Source organism: Felis catus, chromosome A3 (assembly GCF_018350175.1).
Source record: "Felis catus isolate Fca126 chromosome A3, F.catus_Fca126_mat1.0, whole genome shotgun sequence".
NCBI lineage: Eukaryota > Metazoa > Chordata > Mammalia > Carnivora > Felidae > Felis > Felis catus.
In genome coordinates this window covers 31,801,449-31,819,991 of record NC_058370.1, presented here as the reverse complement: position 1 = coordinate 31,819,991, position 18,543 = coordinate 31,801,449, and the positions used below count along the sequence as shown (strand labels likewise).

General features: G+C 38.6%; 1 protein-coding gene across 2 annotated transcripts in view; it reads left to right on the top strand.

Annotated features, from left to right (window-relative positions):
* Positions 1–12,525, top strand: part of GPCPD1 (glycerophosphocholine phosphodiesterase 1) — a 50,285-nt gene extending 37,760 nt beyond the window's left edge. Inside the window, exons 16-21 of one of the 2 annotated variants that reach the window (XM_045053849.1) lie at positions 722–787; positions 2,303–2,439; positions 2,940–3,075; positions 3,510–3,670; positions 7,829–7,900; positions 9,108–9,133. In XM_045053849.1, the coding sequence (XP_044909784.1) occupies positions 722–787; positions 2,303–2,439; positions 2,940–3,075; positions 3,510–3,670; positions 7,829–7,853 (525 nt within the window). In that variant the 3' untranslated portion in view covers positions 7,854–7,900; positions 9,108–9,133. Of the gene's footprint in view, positions 1–721; positions 788–2,302; positions 2,440–2,939; positions 3,076–3,509; positions 3,671–7,828; positions 7,901–9,107 lie in introns of both variants that reach the window. The other variant, XM_023251441.2, reaches the window with a different exon arrangement.
* Positions 12,526–18,543: the final 6,018 nt, after the last annotated feature.

The window sequence follows — 18,543 nt, the reverse complement described above, 5'->3', positions numbered from 1 at the left end:
TCTGAGAAATCACATGATTCCTAGACTTGTGATTAAATACAATTATTAAAAAATTGTGTATTAACAGTTTAACATTTATTTAGCCAGATAAATTAAACACACATTTATTCAACTCTGTCACCATCGCTGTAATTTAATCACAGATGTTTTAAAACCGAAAAAGGCTAATAAATACAATCCTAATTTAAAGGAGAAACTTTGATGTTTAGGAGTCTTAACACGAATATACAGTATTTTCCTTATTTTTCTAATTTTGTATTAGCTCGGTAACAATGTGATAGGTACATTAAATAAAATAAGGCTAAAGATACCAGAGAAGAAGGTCAAACAGCCACACATGAAATTGTTTACAAACTGTTTAAGGTACTTGTCATGCAGCTGGTTAGGGCAGACCCAAGATCCCTGATGGCGAAAGGACTTTAGGTTAAGGATGTGTCTTTTGTAGTGGTAGTGTATCTGCCCTCCCAGATCTTGCCATAGACCACTGCTTTTGCTGCTTAATCTCTTGTTTAGCTTAATCACCAACCATGTTGTAATTCGGGGTATGGGAAAAGATAGTGGTTTATGCCGAAGGCACAAAACATTTTATCCTTACTTAGTGATATGTTTTACTATCGGTTGCTTTTTGTAGTAATTCTGTTTTCCTTTTTTTCTTCTCTTATTCTACCATTCATCTCACCAAAAACAAAACAAAATTCACCTCCAACAAACAAAACTCTAGGTTTTAGAGTCTTTGCCAGAAGATGTAGGGTTTAACATAGAAATAAAATGGATCTGCCAACAAAGGGTAAGTAATCCTTGACGTAACACATTCTTCTTCCTCTTTCTCCCCATTTCTTCAAATGCATTTGTTCCTCTCTCCTTGTTTTAGTGGAAAGGTAAGACTGAAATCTTACTCTGGCTTCTTTCGGCAAGCACAGTGCTTGTTGGACCTTTTTAATAAAAGCATACTTTATCCTTATATGTGAGTACTTGAAAGGAGTGATGAATGTATTGTAGTATAAATTTCAGTTTAAACATGTCCCATGTGGATATTAATATGGTGGTTTCTGGACATACTTATAAAACGAACAGTGGAAACTAAGAACTTTATATAACTGATGAGTTTTTGTTTTCTTATCCTCCATTTAAACATATATTTTCAGTAATTTCCTAAGCAGTTTTCTGTTAAGTGGCAATAGTAGCTAGTAATAGTTAATCAAGAAAAGAAATTTTCTGCAGGTGTGTTTTAGATCAGTCACAGATTTAGACTTTTTGCTGTTGTTCCACAGTTATATATTGAAAAGCTGCTATGGGTGAGCATTTTGTTGGTGCTGGGTTCAAGTACTGAGCAAAACAGAATAAAACTTGCCTTCTTGGAATAGTGTAGTTGAGGAAAATAATTCACTATTGAATATATCAGATGGAGATGTGTGTAAATGGTTGGGATGTATGGTAAGAGGGTTGGGGTGGGGAGGGCACTGAAAGCGGTTAATTCAGGTATGATTGGGCAATCAGAGCATTATCCTAGAATTTGTTTTGATCAGAATAATCTACAACTGCCCTTAAATCATGCCTTCTAAGTAGCTGTTTATGATAAGCTGGTCCTGGTTAACAGTGATTTTTCTTAATAAGTGATTTTTAGTTTTCTGAGCTCTTAGGGTTATTTTATTATCATTTTTTTTTCAATATATGAAATTTATTGTCAAATTGGTTTCCATACAACACCCAGTGCTCATCCCAAAAGGTGCCCTCCTCAATACCCATCACCCATCTTAGGGTTATTTTAATGACTAATATATAAAATGCCTAATATTTGAATATCAACAGGACTCTTGGTATCTTAGCTATATTTAGAGACTATTTTTATTACATGTTGAGGGTACTTGATATGCCTTAGAGCCAAAGAATGAGATTTTTAACTAGTAATTCATAATTACCTGGACTTTTTGTAATGAGTTAGCAAGTGAAGTAGAGTCCTTTTGTCTTACAGTTCATGAAGATTATATAAAAATATTTTAAAGTTAGTAAGGTGCAGATTTCCAGAGTTCTGGTTTTTATTCTGTTAAACTTATTAAAGCAAAAGTTTATTGATGATATAATCACTTTGCATATAAGTGTCTCTACCTGAAATATGACAGCTGCACCATCACTAAGCAGCTGTGTGGTCTTGGGCAAATCACTCAATCTTTTCAAGCCTTAGCTTTCCCCATGTAAAATAAGAGTTGGGTTAGATGTTCCCAAGATTTTTTTTTTTTTTTTTGGCACTGTGATCCTAGGATATTTAATGGCCTTTGTTTTTCTGTTTATTTTTTCCATATAGGATGGAATGTGGGATGGTAACTTATCAACGTATTTTGACATGAATCTGTTTTTGGACATAATTTTAAAAACTGTCTTAGAAAATTCTGGGAAGAGGAGAATAGTGTTTTCTTCATTCGATGCAGATATTTGCACTATGTGAGTAATATTAAATTGTTTTCACCTAGACTCTTAAACCGTAGCTGGGATTTAGGGACAGAGGTGATTGGAGGTGGGGAAGTTGCCCAGACTTCACCCTTGACTTGTCCTCTCAGTTAGGTTCTATATATTCTCACACCTCTTCAGAACTACCCTCTACTCCAGCAAACCTCACACCCAAGGGTCCTAGTACCTCACACTCTGTGTTCATTTTATAGGCAGGTAACATCCTCCTTACCAAATATAAACCCTCGAGGGCTTTCTTGTTGGCCATTTCTGAAAATATTTTAGCTTTTTTGTAGAATAATTAAAAAGTTTTCTTTTATTGATTGAAAGATGCAATACATGTTAATGGTGATTATAGCTCAGTAATGGGATTATGCTCTTTTGGTGGGGGGGCAGGGGCGGTTTCTTTATATAGTCGCAGTTTCCTAAAATTCTAAAATGATATATAAGAATTATCTCCCTGATGAAAAGTACTTTCTTATTGTCTTCTTTAGGGTTCGGCAAAAGCAGAACAAATACCCCATATTATTTTTGACTCAAGGAAAATCAGATATTTACCCTGAACTCATGGACCTCAGATCTAGGACAACCCCCATTGCAATGAGCTTTGCACAGTTTGAAAACCTACTGGTAAGTTACATTTGAACTTTTTAGATTTTAATTTTTTATGAAATGTCTTAGAGCAGTAGTGAATAAGTTTTTGTGTTATTTTACACATCTGATTGGTTAGTTTTGACCCATGTGTAGCAAGCTGATAGCTCTACTTAAAAATGAGGATATTAGATCTCAAAATAAAAAGCAGTTAAATGAACATTAAAGTATTTTCTTCCAGGCCTAGGTTAAGTAAGTTCTTGTAGTTTAGTTTTCTGAGTGGATTTTATGAATCATCTCAAATGGCTAGACTGTAGACTTCTTTGATAAATAAATTGTAATTGTAAGAAAAAGTCCTAACAGTTTTTTCCCTGTGCATTCTACTTTGGAGAACACTGATGTAGAGTACGACCAATTAGTATTTGCAGTTAATAAGTTACTTTCTCATGAGTAAATTATTTTTCTTCTTTTAGGGAATAAATGCACATACTGAAGACCTGCTCAGAAACCCATCCTATATTCAAGAGGCAAAAGCTAAGGGACTAGTCATATTCTGCTGGGGTGATGATACCAATGATCCCGAAAACAGAAAGAAATTGAAGGAGTTTGGAGTTAATGGTCTAATTTATGATAGGTATTTGTCTTTCATGAAAAGTTTTCATGTATTGTTAGGAAAAAAATAGTTATAAAATTAAAAAATAATATTAAACTTGGTTAAAATTCTGTAGTTCAGCCTGAGGTTTAACATTTATTTGTAGAGTTTTTCAAACTTTGGAGTATGGCACAACCACTTGGGAAGCTTGTTAAACATTCAGATCACTGGGCTCCATACCAGATGTACTCTTGTCTTGGTTGGGGGGCTCTCTCCCCCAGATGCTTCTCTCTCTCCACCAACTTTCTTGGGGGTCTCATCCAGTTCTGTGGCTTTTCATACCTTTATTCTTAAGTTTTATGTCTCCAACCTTTACATCTCAGACGTTTCCCCTAACTGCTTAAACTTTTGTATCCAGCTAGCAACACCTGTTCTTTCTGTAGACTTCCTGATTTCAGTATGACAACTCTGTCTTTCCAGTTTCTCAGGCCAAATCGTTGGAGTCTTTCGTGACTGTACTTAAACTCATACCCCAAAACCAGTCAGACAGAATCATGTAGATTCTGTCTTCAAAATCTACCCTGAATGTATCCAGTCGCCACACTTGCTATATAGTCAGTCTCCACTGAGAAGGACACCTCATTTCTCACGTGGATTATTGAAGTTGTCTGCTCACTGGCCACTGCCTTTACTCATGCCTCCCTGCTATCTGTTCTTAGCACAGCAGCCAGAGGGAGCCTGTTCTAATTAAAGTCAGATCCTATGACTGCTTATAACTTGCACAGTTTTCTGTGTCACCTAGAGTAAAATCACAGGCCCTTCCAAGGCCCCGTGTGAGCGGATTCCATCTCTTTTCCCCCCTCCCCCACCCCAACACACCCACACAAACAAGCTCCGTGAGGACAGGCTCTTTGCCTGTTTTGTTCACTATTCTATCTCTAAAAATTAGAATAATGTGTGATACACAGTAGGGGTTCAAGTATTTGTTCAACTTTTTTTTTCTTTTTTTTAAGCTCCCTAGGTGTTTCTGATGTAAGTTTGAGAGCCACCAATCTGATAGATGAAAAGATTGCTTAATATAAAGAAATTTGGGGTTAGAAGGGATGTCAGTCCACTGAGGGGTGGGCAATCTTACTAATACTTGAGCAACATCGTACAAAGAGTAAGTGATGAAATTCTTACCAGGCTTGTTTTAAAAAATACTTTCCTTGGGGCGCCTGGATGGCTCAGTCGATTAAGTGTCCGACTTCAGCTCAGGTCATGATCACCAGCCCCACGTTGGGCTCTGTGCTGACAGCTCAGAGCCTGGAGCCGGCTTCAGATTCTGTATCTCCCTCTCTCTCTCTCTGCCACTCCCCTGCTCATGCTGTCTCTCAAAAATAAATAAACGTTAAAAAAAAATACTTTCCTTGATTTTAGTTCACTTTACCATTTGTCTTGTATAGTTGTATCCCTTATAGTAGACCTTTCCAACTAGTTCAATGAAGATAAAAATTTTACATCACTTATATGAGACATTTCCAACTAATTAAAGGAAGATAAAATGTTTACATTAATCATTTGAAAGAAGTGCTGGCTTTAGCAAAATTTTGGAGAATATTTCTTTCTTTGAGGAGAAGGAAGGGATGATTGCAAATATTTTCAGGCAAGGAAATGTATTGTGAGACATACCGTATATAATAACTTCCCTTCATCTGAAGGGCCTTACTTAGAGCCAAATTGTGACATGTAATGGAGAACAGGAATATACTTTGTGATAAAAAGCCCCCAAGAAAGAGAGTTCTTCCTGGCTAAGGATCAATAAGAGTACCTTTTTTAAAGTTTATTCATTTATTTTGAGAGAGTGAGAGAATCCAAAACAGACTCTCTGTTGGGGCTCGAACTCATGAACTGTGAGATCACCACCTGAGCTGAAATCAAGCCGCTTAACCGACTGAGCCACCCAGGTGCCCCAATAAGAATGCTTTCAAAGAGGAAGTGTTGAGTTGGTTTTTGGGAGTGGCTAAGTTTGCTTTGACAGGATTTGAGTTTCAGGCAGAAGCAATAGCATGACTCAGGGCAGAACTATGTTGAAGACATTGAGGAGATAGCTCAGGGTGGGGCTCCTGCTAGGATCTGTTAGAGTTGGTGTTTACCCTTGAACTTTTTTTTTTTTTTTAACACTTTAATCTGAGAACTACATACATAAGTATGTATGTGTGTTTTGTATGTGTATACAAGATTTACAGTGAAAACCAGCAGTCCCCTGTGCCTGTTATCCCTTTCATTGTTTTTAGCTGAGTTCCTGTGCCCTGATGTTTTTTAAACTATTTTGTTCCGGTATGTAATGTGCTTATGTTACTATTTTTTTTTTTTTAATCATCAAATTTAGACATTGTGGAGAAGTTTTTGAACGATTAGTGATTTGGGAGCCTTTGATTTATTTTACATTGGGGGAATTATTGATAAGATGAGGTGTTTTAGTGGGTCAAAAACCGATTTAGTCTCCTTTTACAAAGGTGTTAACACACCGTAGATTTTACATTTAATCATGTTTTTGCAGCACGTTATGGCATATAAAGAGCTGTGTTCGATTTGGTGATATTTGGAGTTTTTGCATTTGTGATAAGATGACCTTTAATTTACCTTTCTCAACTGGTTGTTTCTCATTTTGGTATGGGGCAAATTCTTGCCAAATAGAGTAATTAGGCAATGTTCCTATTTTTATAAAATAATTACTGTACCTGCTCAAATGGTTAAAAAATGAAAATATAAATTCAGTAACAGACACGCATGTTAAAGAATATTAGCATTAGATTTGAAGTCTGCCGTTTGCCTCTCCCTAATTCAGTTCCCTTATCTCCTCTCTCAGATGCAACGTTATCAAATTATTATTCTCTTTTTAAAAATTTTAAATTCTTATTTCGATCACTAAATAGTATCATTTAGTTTCTCATGGCTTTAGACTTTATTTGTACTTTTTTCCCACTTGTTATAATGTTCTTAAAGTCAGTCTGTTTATTGTATGTAATTATAATTTATTCATCTTCGTGACTGTGTAGTATTCATGGCTATGTCTCTACCACTGTTTATTCTACTTGAGAACATTTAGGTAATTGCCAAGTTTGCTTTTGCAAAACTTTTGCTTTTGCTTCCTGTCATCCTGAGTGAAGACTGCTCCCTGACCCTTCCTGTGTCTGAGCTTCCATTTCCTGTGGTCCAGATATTTTTTGCTTTATGGTTATTTTTATGGAACACACCCTTCAGTAACTTCTTAAGAAAGGAAGACATGGAAAGTAAATATGTGGTCTTGCATGCTTGGAAGTATTGTGGCTGGGCATAAATTTTCATGTTAGAAACCATTTTCTTTCAGAATTTTAAAAGCATTTCTCCGTCAGCTTCACAGTTTTCAGTGTTACTGTTGAGGAGTGTGAAACCATGTTGAATCTTGTTTCTGCACGAGTGGTTTCTTTGTTTCCTGTCTGGAAGCTTGGAGAGTCTTCTTTTTGTCACCAGTGTGGTAAAATTTCATAGAGATGGGTCTTGTTGTGGGTCTGGTTTCATCCCTTGTGGTGGGCACATGGCAGCCCATTTAATCTGTTGATGCGTGTCCTTGAAGATGCCGAAAATTTTGTAAATTATTCTTTGATTTTTGTCTCCCATTTTTCTGGGTTTTTTTTTCCCCCCCTTTATAAAAGAAATCCTTTAGTTTACATATGACACACTCTTGGACCAGGCTTCTAATTCTTATTTTTTCTTCTATTTTCTATCTTTGTCTTTTTGCTCCACTTTGAAAGATTTTGCCAACCTTATCATCCACCCATTCTCTTGACTTTTTTGTGTCTTTAATTTCTAAGAACTGTCTTTATTCTCTGAATGCGCTTTTTTTTCTCTATATATAACATTCTGTTTGGGCTTAATGAACTATTTCTAGGAAGGCATCAAGGACTTTGTGTGTGTGTGTGTGTGTGTGTGTGTGTGTGTGTGTTTGGAATTTTCTTCTCTTTGGCTCATTATCTTACATGTTAGAAGCTTTCCTCAAGTTGCTTAGAAACCCTTGACTGCTTCTCGTGATAAGAAATAGGGATCTAAAAAGCTTGTTGGAGGCTCTGTGTGCATGGGGCGTGTTCACTTGGATTTCACTGTGGGATGATGTGAGTGGCCTGTTTGGTCATACTTCTGATGTCAGTAGATTCAGAACTTTACTTTTTGACTGACCAGATTCCTCACAGAAGAATCTATATAAACTACCTAGAGGATCCAGATCTGGCTCCCAGGGTTCTTGGGAATCAGGTAAGGGACGAGATCTGGGGAAGGGAAGGCATGTCTCTGAATTTTGCATGTGTGATATGTGTGGACTGTCTCCTGGTGCTGGTGGCTTTTGTAAAATGCCCAAACCCTTACCTGGTTGTCTTGTCCTCCATTCCAAGACATTTCCTGTTAAATTCTTGAAATACCAACCTCAGGGGTGTGGGGCAGCCTCCATGGCAGGAAGTTAGGAGGAAGGGAGATGCTCACTGCTGCTCAGGCCCTCACCTCATCTGCCCTGTTTTAGTCTCCCCTCCCCCTAGTTCTAAGGGGAAACGGGTGCTGCTTTTAACTCTGCCTTCTCATGGTTTCCACTACTGGCTTGTGATTTGGTGATATGGCCTTTTCCGCTCGGCTAACTAAAATACTTTGTTATTACTTACGCATCTGTTTCCCAGCTCCCAAAACTGTGTTACTGTGTCTCTTTGTTTCTGTTTTTCCCTGTATGCATGGATTCTTTTTTAATCCCTTTATTTTCTTTTTAATGGGATATACAGGGAAAGTAAACGTAGATGGTGCTTCAGTTCAGTCTTCTGTCTTGACCCAGAGGTCACTTCTCATTTTCTTGGAAATTGTTTCCTGCTCTGATATCACAGCGACCTCTGTCATCGCACCTCACGTGAGCTGCCCGGCCCTCACGTTTAGGCCTGAGAGGCTGTCCTCTCTCTGCTGATGGGCAGTGCAGTGCTGGCATTGTCACATGGGCTTTTTCTGGGCTCTCAACTGTGAGTGCGTGTGCCTGTGCCACACAACTTCAGAACAGTTCTCAGTGCACATCTTCAGTGCTTTGAAGTCACAACTGGGTGTGGATTCCAGCTCTGCCTCTTTCTAGCTTCCCGTCATAAAATAAGGCCTTGTCGATTGATTCACTTGGAGAGAAGATACCTGAAGAATCAGTCACTCAGTAAACTACAGACTTATTTCATTTTCTGTTTCAGTTGCTTTATAATCAGGCTTTTTCATCACGGGCCCAAAAAGAAATGCTGTTATTCCGCATTATTAGAAAGATGGAGAAGTATTTTTAAACAGAGCTGATAACTTCCATCTTGTAAAAAGTTGGGGGAGGGTGTGCTCCTGTACTACGAATGTTCCAGGCGTTCTGTAATCAAATTCTCCTGAAAAGGTTAAGTCAGGTCTTAAGGGAACCATGAAATTACACTATTTTATGTGTTTGTTGTTTGTTTCATCATAGGATATATGATTGGATGCCTGAACAGCCAAATATATTCCAAGTGGAGCAGTTGGAACGCCTGAAGCAAGAATTGCCAGAGCTTAAGAGCTGTTTGTGTCCCACTGTTAGCCGCTTTGTTCCCTCATCTTTGTGCGGGGAGCCTGATATCCATGTGGATGCCAACGGCATTGATAACGTGGGGAGTGCTTAGTTTTTACTGGGCAGAGGCCCTTTTGGGGCACGCACCACTGTTGTGGGGATTCACTTTTCATCACTGAGCATTGTTTATCTATGCCTTCTAGGTTTCTCAGTCCAATGAAGCAATAATGAAGTATTTTACTATTTCACTACAATTCTTGCTAGGATTTCAAGTATGCTATTTAAATCATTTGGCCAGGTATAATTACCAGTCAGTCTCTTTACAATGAGAAAATTTATTGGTTGGCAAACATTTTAAACTAAATATGTAAACATATAATGTTAAACGTCCATTAAAACCATAGTGCTTGGAAATTAACTATATAAATATATTTACAGTTCTTACAACTTTCATTTGATCAGGTCTGAAATATTTAGCACTTGAGGAACATGACTATGCATAATTATACCTGACCATGGAAAAAATAAGTACCTCAAATGCATGCATTTGCACTGGTGATTCCAACTGCACAAATCTTTGTGCCATCTATGTATATATGTATTTTTTACAGGATTGACATGCACACACACCATTTTCATTCAGTATGAACCTTGAGGCTGCTGCCATTCTCCCACTTAACCAAACCAATGCCTGTGTAAACAGCCTGGAGGTGATCCTTGAAAACTTGTCTCATAAGTCTTTCAAAAGTTGTTTTGCATAAATGTTAAAGTTTCAAAATGCTGCAGGGTAATTTAATGTATAAAATATTAGAAGTATGTAGTGCATACTTAATAGAGTAGGCCATAATGTGTAAATTCTATTCCATGCATGCTTTAGGTTTTAAGCATGAGATTGTACATGTTTACTGTAAGTCCTTGCATCTGTGGTGCTAGGTGAGTGTGAGAAGGTGTCAAGGACTGAAAATATTTTGTTGCCTAAAAAAAAAAAAAAGAAAAAACCTGTTTGTAGGCATTTTAAATATGCTTATTTTAAGTGTCTCTCACTACCTATTACACACCGTTGCTCTGTGGGTTTGTTGTGTGTGCGTGTGTGTGTTGTACAGCAGTTAAATCTCCATGCAGAGAAATAAATGTCCTGAATTCTCACATTGGTATTTTTTATTGGTTAATGTATATCAGGCATGTAACTTATTTAGGAAATGTAGACGATCCTTCTAAATGTATATGCATGTATTTAGGATTATACTAAGGTTTCTTTCCTTAGAAGCTGATTGTTTTGGCATTAACTGTAACTTAAGAATGAATGTTGAATAAAATACACAGATTTATTTTCCTCCTTTTAAAACAAAATTTCAGGAAGGTATTACTTTTATAGACTTGGTTCTCTTACTATGAGACATTGGACTCCTGCCCTAAAGTAATGCCCTACTTGCATCTGCCTTTTACTGCATGTTCTTCACTTAGGCAATTTAGTCATGCATTGACACATTTTAGTACTAGCTGAGAACCCTAGCTGAGAACCTAAGACTTGGAATTACACGGTGTATCTTTTTATTTTTTAAGCCAAACAATGCAGTTTTGGTTCAGTCTTAATCATGTGAGGATAGGCTTTGAAATCCTATGTTATGGTGGTGTGCTGTAACACTGATATTTAATGGAAAAGAGTTTAGGAAATGCAGTCTTCTACAAGTGTTCTATATACTTTTCCCACACTGAAAGATTTTCCAACACTTTGGTGTGACTTTGGTGTGAATTAGGCAGTTTTAGAAAACTCCTGAAGAAATTCATTTTGTCTGCAGACCTGTGTACAGTACAGTGACCATTACCTTATGGTAACTCGGTTAGCTGTAGGTGTGTGTTTTCAGTCCTGTTCACTTGCCCTCCTCCCCTGTGCCTTTCCAGTCCCATGGCAGTGCAGCTCCATGTTGAAGACTCAAGATCGTAAAGGGAAAGGGGGGGGGGGGGGGCGGTTCCTGAACAATGTAATTTGCAAAGAGCTCTCAAGGACTGCTTATGACACAGAAAGAGCCTCACTGCTCACTTCCTTTGCATCCCTTCCTGACCTTATAAACCAGGGTTAGTAGAAAATTAAAGCATAGCAAGCAGTAGCTCCCCCACTTTTCTAGGACTAAGTCCAGGCGTCCATACCACTAGCCATTGCCCTGTGCAGTGCTCTGGCCACACTGTACCCACTGTGCCCACCATTCCCCTGGCCACGCCATGTTCCTACGCTATTCCCTGTCTGTAGCCATGCGCCCTGTGCCTGGAAGCCCTCTCCTCCCCACAGACACTTTCTCCCTGCCAGACTCCTTGCTCCTTGAGCCATCGGCCTCTCCTCTGAGTCCTTGCTGAAACTTGTTCAGAAGGGATGAGTCCATCTTTTACTCCATAGCCATGTGCATACCTGGATCATGCCCTGCATTCTAGGTAGGCATGGTGGTTTGTCTCACCAGGCTGCAGTCTCCTCAAGGGCAGGGACCTTGGCTTTTTATTTCCACAGTGCATGGAACATAGTAGAAAAATGTTGGAATTATTGGGATAATAATTTGTATCAAATGTCCTTTTGAATTAAGAGATTTAATTATGTTTACTAAGAATGTAAACTTTGGTTTACATTTTGACAGTGGGAACAGTTTGTTGATGTCAATTTTCAATGTAGAGGTATAATGTTAAAATCGTTTTATATTTTCTGGAAATTGCAATGTTTGATAAAATGCCGCCATTGTTCTCTGGTGTTTTCTACTCTGGAACTCTGTACTGTAACTGACTGGATGTGAATGTGAGGAATACAGTTCATTCCTGTGTCGGTAGTGCCTCAGGGCTACCACAGCCGCTCATTACCTCACTGCCATTGTTCCTTGTGTCTCCTCTCCTCCCAACCCCCCCCCCCCCTTAGGCCTACCTCAGTACCTCAGTACCCCTTTCCTTGTCTGAAATGCCTTCTCTGTCTTCCTTCAGTGTCCAGCTCAGGTACCGCCTCTTCCATAAAACTTTGCTCAGCTTCTGATTGGAATTATGATGCAAACAAATGCGTGCAGCCTCTAAATCTCACTGCTTCGTTTTGTAGCTGGGCCAGTAAACCCAGAGAAGTGAACTGACTTTTTTACCAGGTTGGGACTAGAACTGGGTTTTGTGATTCCTAATCCCGTGTTCTTGAACTATGCTGCCTTCTGAATTCTCGTGGCGTTTGTTAGCATGTGCTTTCTTACAGTCTATGTGCCTGTTCTATTTCCCTAAGATTGTAAGCCCCTTAAGGGCAGGGACCTCTTTGCATTTCTAGCACTACTATAGTGTTCCATACTTAGTCATGAACTAGACAAATAAATGGCGGTGGCAACGATCCTAGTTTCCTAACTCAGATTGTTTCACAGTATACATACGGTTTTGTATGGCATGCTTGGCTATGTTGTCTGGAGTGTGTGTGCTCGTGTGCATGCGTGTGCATGTGTGTTTGCATGTGTACTCTGCCCCAGTTGCTTGGGGTCACAGGTGGGTTATTGTAAACCAATTTTCTACTTCATGCTAAGTGAGGACAATTATGAGACTGAGTGGAAGATGAGGTACAGGTTTCCCCCCAGGCCCGGCTGCCCCTTCCTGGGGAGTACACCTAAATCCTGCAGCTGGTGGCCTGATAGGGCAGGGTACACGGCCTTGGATAGGACTTGGGTGACCTGCAGAGTGGCTGTCTCATTAGTCCCGGTGGAGTGTCATTGTCTTTTGTGCCTTGGCTCTTTCTCTTCACAGCTGGACCGCATTTCTGTCTTTCACGTTATCACTGGCTTGGCATTCTAGGTTGGCAGTAGAGTCCTGTTCATTTAGATTTGGCTACAGCCAACTCCTTTGCATTTTCGGTTTGAATTGTGTGGTGTTGGGGTAGGAAGCAAAGTAAACACAGGAGGAACACTGCATTATTTTGGTGTTCATGAGTGGAAATTTCCTCAAATATCTCAGTGGGTTTGCATAGTTTGAGAAATAGATTCGAAATGTTGGAAATGCAAGAGAGCATATGATTAAGACCGTACAAGTATGTGTTAGAGATGAGAGAAAGAGGTTAAGTTGAAAGAAAGCTCTCGAGGCCTTGCAGAATGGGGTAGAGATCAGGGTGGTTGTGAAGCCACTTTGGGGCATAATCATTGTAAACTCAGGCCAAGGTAGTATTTGTAGTATGTTTAGGGAGAATGAAGAAGCCATCCTGACAGTGTGGAGGATATTTTTTTTTACTGATTTTAAAGGGAAATGAGAGAAATGCATTTTAAAATAATGAGGAAAGTAGTATTAGTACAGGAGTAATAAAAGAAGTACAGAGATTAATTTATCTAATCTTGTATGAAATTGGTCCAAGCATACATCTACCTGTTTGCTCAGAAAACAAATGCAGACAGGATAAGTGAACTTCTGAAACTAAACGTGCAAAGCCAAACTATGTAATGTCACCAGAAGATAACTAAAAGTCTAGCAAATGTTCCACCCCATGGCTTCAAGTGTCTGTCTGCAGCCCAGACTCCTGTAAGCTCAGATTCACACATCCAGCTGTCTGTGCACATCTGTAGTTGAAGGTTGAATGGGCACCTCACACGTCATGTGCCTCCAAAAAACTCTTCCTCCTTCCTTCCGCTAAAACTTCCCATTCTACCTCCCGCAATGATCCGAGTCTTAGTAAGTGACATCCAGGAGTATTACACTAATCACTCGTTACCAGGAAGAGAAAAATCATGGAGGTTTATATTATGGTATGTGATAGGTCAATTGCCCATTTGTTACTTTTTAATTAAAAAAAATCTTGCACATATTCTTTTAATTGCATAGAATTACCTTATCAAGTGCCAGAAAAGTCCCCTTGGGATTTTGATCAGTGTTGGGTTGATTTTCTGGATTAACATGTGGGAAGGATTTAATGTTTTACAAGTATGAAGTCTATCCAGAACACAGTGTGTGTCTCCATTTTTTTCAAAATTTTTACATCTTCCAGTAAAATTAGTTTTTCACATAGGTGTTTTAAACTTTTTAAAGCTTATTCTTACATTAGAAAAACTTAATAACTTTGTTTTTTAATTCCTATTTTCCTTAAGTATGTTCTTCAGTAATCAATTAATTTTGGTTTACTGCTCTCATCTGTAGCTACTCTGCTGAATCCGATTAGTCAAAACATTTTGTTATTTAACTGGGGTTTTCTAGTTGATCATATTATCAAATACGTTTTCTACTTTTTAATGACAGCTTTCTCTTTATCTTGTCTTACTTCAGTAGCTAATAACAATTGTAGGCGTCCTTATTTCTTTACCGTCATGGGAAATAATATGATGGCTGCTGGAGTTTCTAGTTATAGAGGTGACCCTTATGAAATTAAGGAAATTTCTTTTTCTTCTAGGTTAGCTAAAGGATCCCTTCCCCCCAGCCCCTACCCACTCCCAAGGAATAGGTGCTGAATTTATTCGGTGGGTTTTTGAGGAATTAGAAAACAATCATAGTTCTTATTTTATCTGTTAATATTAATGGAGTGAATGATGCTAGTATATTTTCTAATGTTGAATTATCCTTCAGTAATTGGTATAACACTTATTAATGTTCTTTTGACAGGTATTGACTGATTTGTTTAGGATTTATTATCTGTATTCATTAATGAGATTTCATTTTCTTCTATTTTTGTCTAGTTTTGGAGACCATTAGGACAGCCTTATAAAGTCAGTTGAGTAGCTTTTCAGGTTTTTCTGTCTTTAGAACAGTTTATGTAATGTTAGTATAGTCTGTTCATTGGCACTTTGATAAGTACTCCTATAAAACTATGTGCATATTTTGAAGTATTCCTACCCTTACAGTTACTTCTTTAGTTAGAACCTGTTAATGTTCTTTTTTTTTTTTTTTTTTTTTACTTTTTAAAAAAATATTTATCTTGCGAGAGAGCATGAGCAGAGGAGGGGCAGAGAGAGAGGGAGAGAGAGAATCCCAAGCAGGCTCTGTCCTGTCAGTGCAGAGCCTGATGGGGGCCTGATTGATTCCAGGAACCATGAGATCATGACCTGAGCTGAAACCAAGAGTTGGATGCTTAACTGAGCCACCCAGGTGCCCCTCTCTACTTTTTTTTTTTATTAAATTTATATTTTTTGGGCACACCAGCTAGTTTTCCTGGATTAAAAAAAAAATTGTACATCCAGCTGTATAGTGTGTATATATTATACATTATATACATTATAATACATACTAAATACTGGATACCATAAGTGTATGTAAACATACGTATGTGTATGTATGTGTGTATATATGTATATATATATATATATATATATATATATATATATATATATGTATGTATTTGTATATACTTCCAAGAAGTCTTCCAAGAAACAGTCACTTTTTCTTAATATTTTCTTTGGTGTGAAGGGGTGAGTTATCCTTGATTAGATTGCTAAAGATCTACTTTTTAAACTAGGCTTTACTAGTATTGAGCAGTGTTTGTTTTTGGTTTTTTTCATTAATTACTCTTAAATTTAGTGTGCAAAATTTTACCTAATGTAGATTTATTTGGTACCTTTTCTTGGGTTGAACCTCCCTCAATACTATAACAACATAATAGAGTTGGCCTTGGAAAAATACTGTTGTTGTTGCTTTTAATGTTTTAATGTTTATTTCTGAAGAAGAGAGCCATGAGCTGGGGGTGGGAGTGGTGAGAGAGGGAGACACAGAATCCGAAGCAGGCTCCAGGCTCTGAGCTGTCAGCACAGAGCCCGACACATGACTCGAACCCATGAACTGTGCAATCATGACCTGAGCCAAAATCAGATACTTAACTAACTGAGCCACCCAGGCACCCTGGAAAACCATTGTTTTAATCAAAGGGGAACAAGAATTTTACTTTTTGAAAAAAAAAGTCTATACAAGGAGCTATTGTTTCTATCATGATGGAAGTATGTATAAAGTGTGAACCTTATGTTTTAGTTTCTAGCTAGACTGAGGGCTTAGGAGAATAAAGTAGCTTCTGTCTTCATGCTTATTACTTAGTTGAGGTATAATGTATGTTTTAAGATTGTAAAGCAGTTGTCGAAGAGGGCAACAGAAGGGGAAAGTAACTAAGCGTTAGCCTGATATTAGCTCATTTAATGACAGATAAGTCCTACCACACTTCAGCCACAGTGACTCTGTTCTGACCTGTTTTGGTTCTCCTAATAGAGATGTGATTTGAAGGTAGGATTTGAAGGTAGGGCTCCTTGGCTAAAAACACTTAAGATGCCTGTCAGACGTGTAAGTGGAAAGGTTGTGTGTGTGTGCACGTGTGTGAGTGAGATGGTTGATTTCCTCAGTGTTGTATTCCAATTGTTTGCTTCCACTGTATCTCATTTATACTTCTTACTGAATTTTTAAATATTAAACTATATTTTTCATTTCCAGGATTTCTAATTAATTCTTTATGTCCATCTGATTTTATTTCATTACTTCCCATTTTTATTGAATAATTTGCAGTTCTTTTTTTTTTTTTTTTTTTTTTTAGTAGAAGTGTAACTTCCGCTTATCTCTTTAAACATTCTCAACCTATTTCATTTTACCCTATACTTTTTAGGCCTTTCTGGAATGAGTTCTTTTTCTGATTTTGTTGGCTATCTTTATTTGCATTGAGTTTTCTGGTGTGGTTTGGAGTTTTGGTGCACGAGCTCATGCTCTTGTTTCTTTCCCGCTTCCAGCTTCTCTGCTGGTCTTGTGGTTGGCTCCCTTAGGAGTTCTGGGACCTCAGTGTAAATCCAGGTATATGATTGCACCTGGTAATTACTACCCAAAAGGAGAGCAGGGACATTTGTACTCTATCCCAGAGTCGCTTGGTAGCATCATTTTGATTTCTTGTCCAAGGAGTTTTTTCTATTTTATTTTCTACTTTTTTCCTCCCTCTTTTTGTGATTTGCCTATTTTTCCTGTGTATTTGTTTGGTGTTGTGTTTTGTTTTGGCACAAACTCACCAAATCATCATCCAGTGCTAAAAATTCCCACCATCCCAGAGGATTGTGATACAGGTTCCTCCTCTCCAGAGGGGACCAAAGTTCATGTGTGTGGTGTATGTGGTGGAGGTTTATGGGTGTCTAGCTGCCCAGCACCCACCTCCTATTTCCTGAGAGCAGTATTTGGGGGGATGTTCTCTCTCCTCTGTTGGGTACAGTCTTTGGGGACCTGTAAAATAAAGCATTCTCCTTTAGCCAAGGGGCTAGGTGCATGAACAAAGGCAGACCAACTGGACCCTGTCCTGCATCATTGTCTACTAATCAGAACAACCATAGAATAGAACAAGTGCTTAGACTGTTTCCTTTCTAGAGCAACTCTAGTACCTACAGTGAAGCCCATAGAATCTTCCCGCTTGCCCCTTCTGACCTCTGCTAAGGCCTTCCCTTCAGTTATGTGAGATCACCTACATCCCTCTAGTGAATTCCTTTCTTCTAATATTAGAGGCAGTTTTTGTTGCTTTAACACCCAGGAAAACTTGACTGGTAGACCATGTACCCTTACACATGTATATGCACCTACAAGCATGTAAGTGCTCAAATGTAATTTTTACATACTATGCTTTGCAGTACAGCAGCCTGCATTTTCCTCACACACGTCAGACACTCCATGTACTTGGCATTAAACAAGCAGTAAATAATTCGAGTAGGTTCTACTCTGACTTGGTGTAGGGATAAATGAACAACGGGTAGGTCATATCTCAGTTAACCAGGCAAGTGTCGTCTTGCTGCCGTGAAAACAATGTGGCTAGAGTGGCTTTACCCAACCTCATGGATGCTCTCCTTCCCCTGCTGCCTCCCAGCCTTTTCTCTGGCCATCCTCAGCCCAGGCCCTCCTCTCCTGTCACATTTCTTTCCTCGCTGTCAGAAAGCTCTTATGTTCTCTCTTCTGGGTGTTTGCTTTTGCCTTATTTTATTATTTCACTTCTTCCTTCCTGCATGACCACCTCAAAGGCCTGAAGTGTTTTCTGAATTCTGAATAGCCTACAGGGCAGTGCCCTTTCCCCTGCCCTGAATTCCCTGAGTAGCTAACTGCTGTTCATTTCACAGTTGCTTGCCTTGTTACTTGTGTGTCTGAGTCCAGGATATAAAGAACACTCTGACGTTGCTTTGATGGCACGTCAGAGAGGCTTATCTCAATGCTTGGTACACATATACTTGCTTTCTGTCTTTTAAATGCCCATCATGGTGTTATATGTGTACTGTTTCATCCACTAAGCAGGACCCCCCCACACACACACACAGGAAATTTATTTCATTACCCAGCACCAAGGGTGAAGAAGCCCGCTGCCCCCAAAATGATTTGATTCTGCTTCTGCCTCAGAAACCTTGTGAAGCCAGTTTTTTCTATGGCTGGTTCTAGTTCTTAAGGAGCTGTC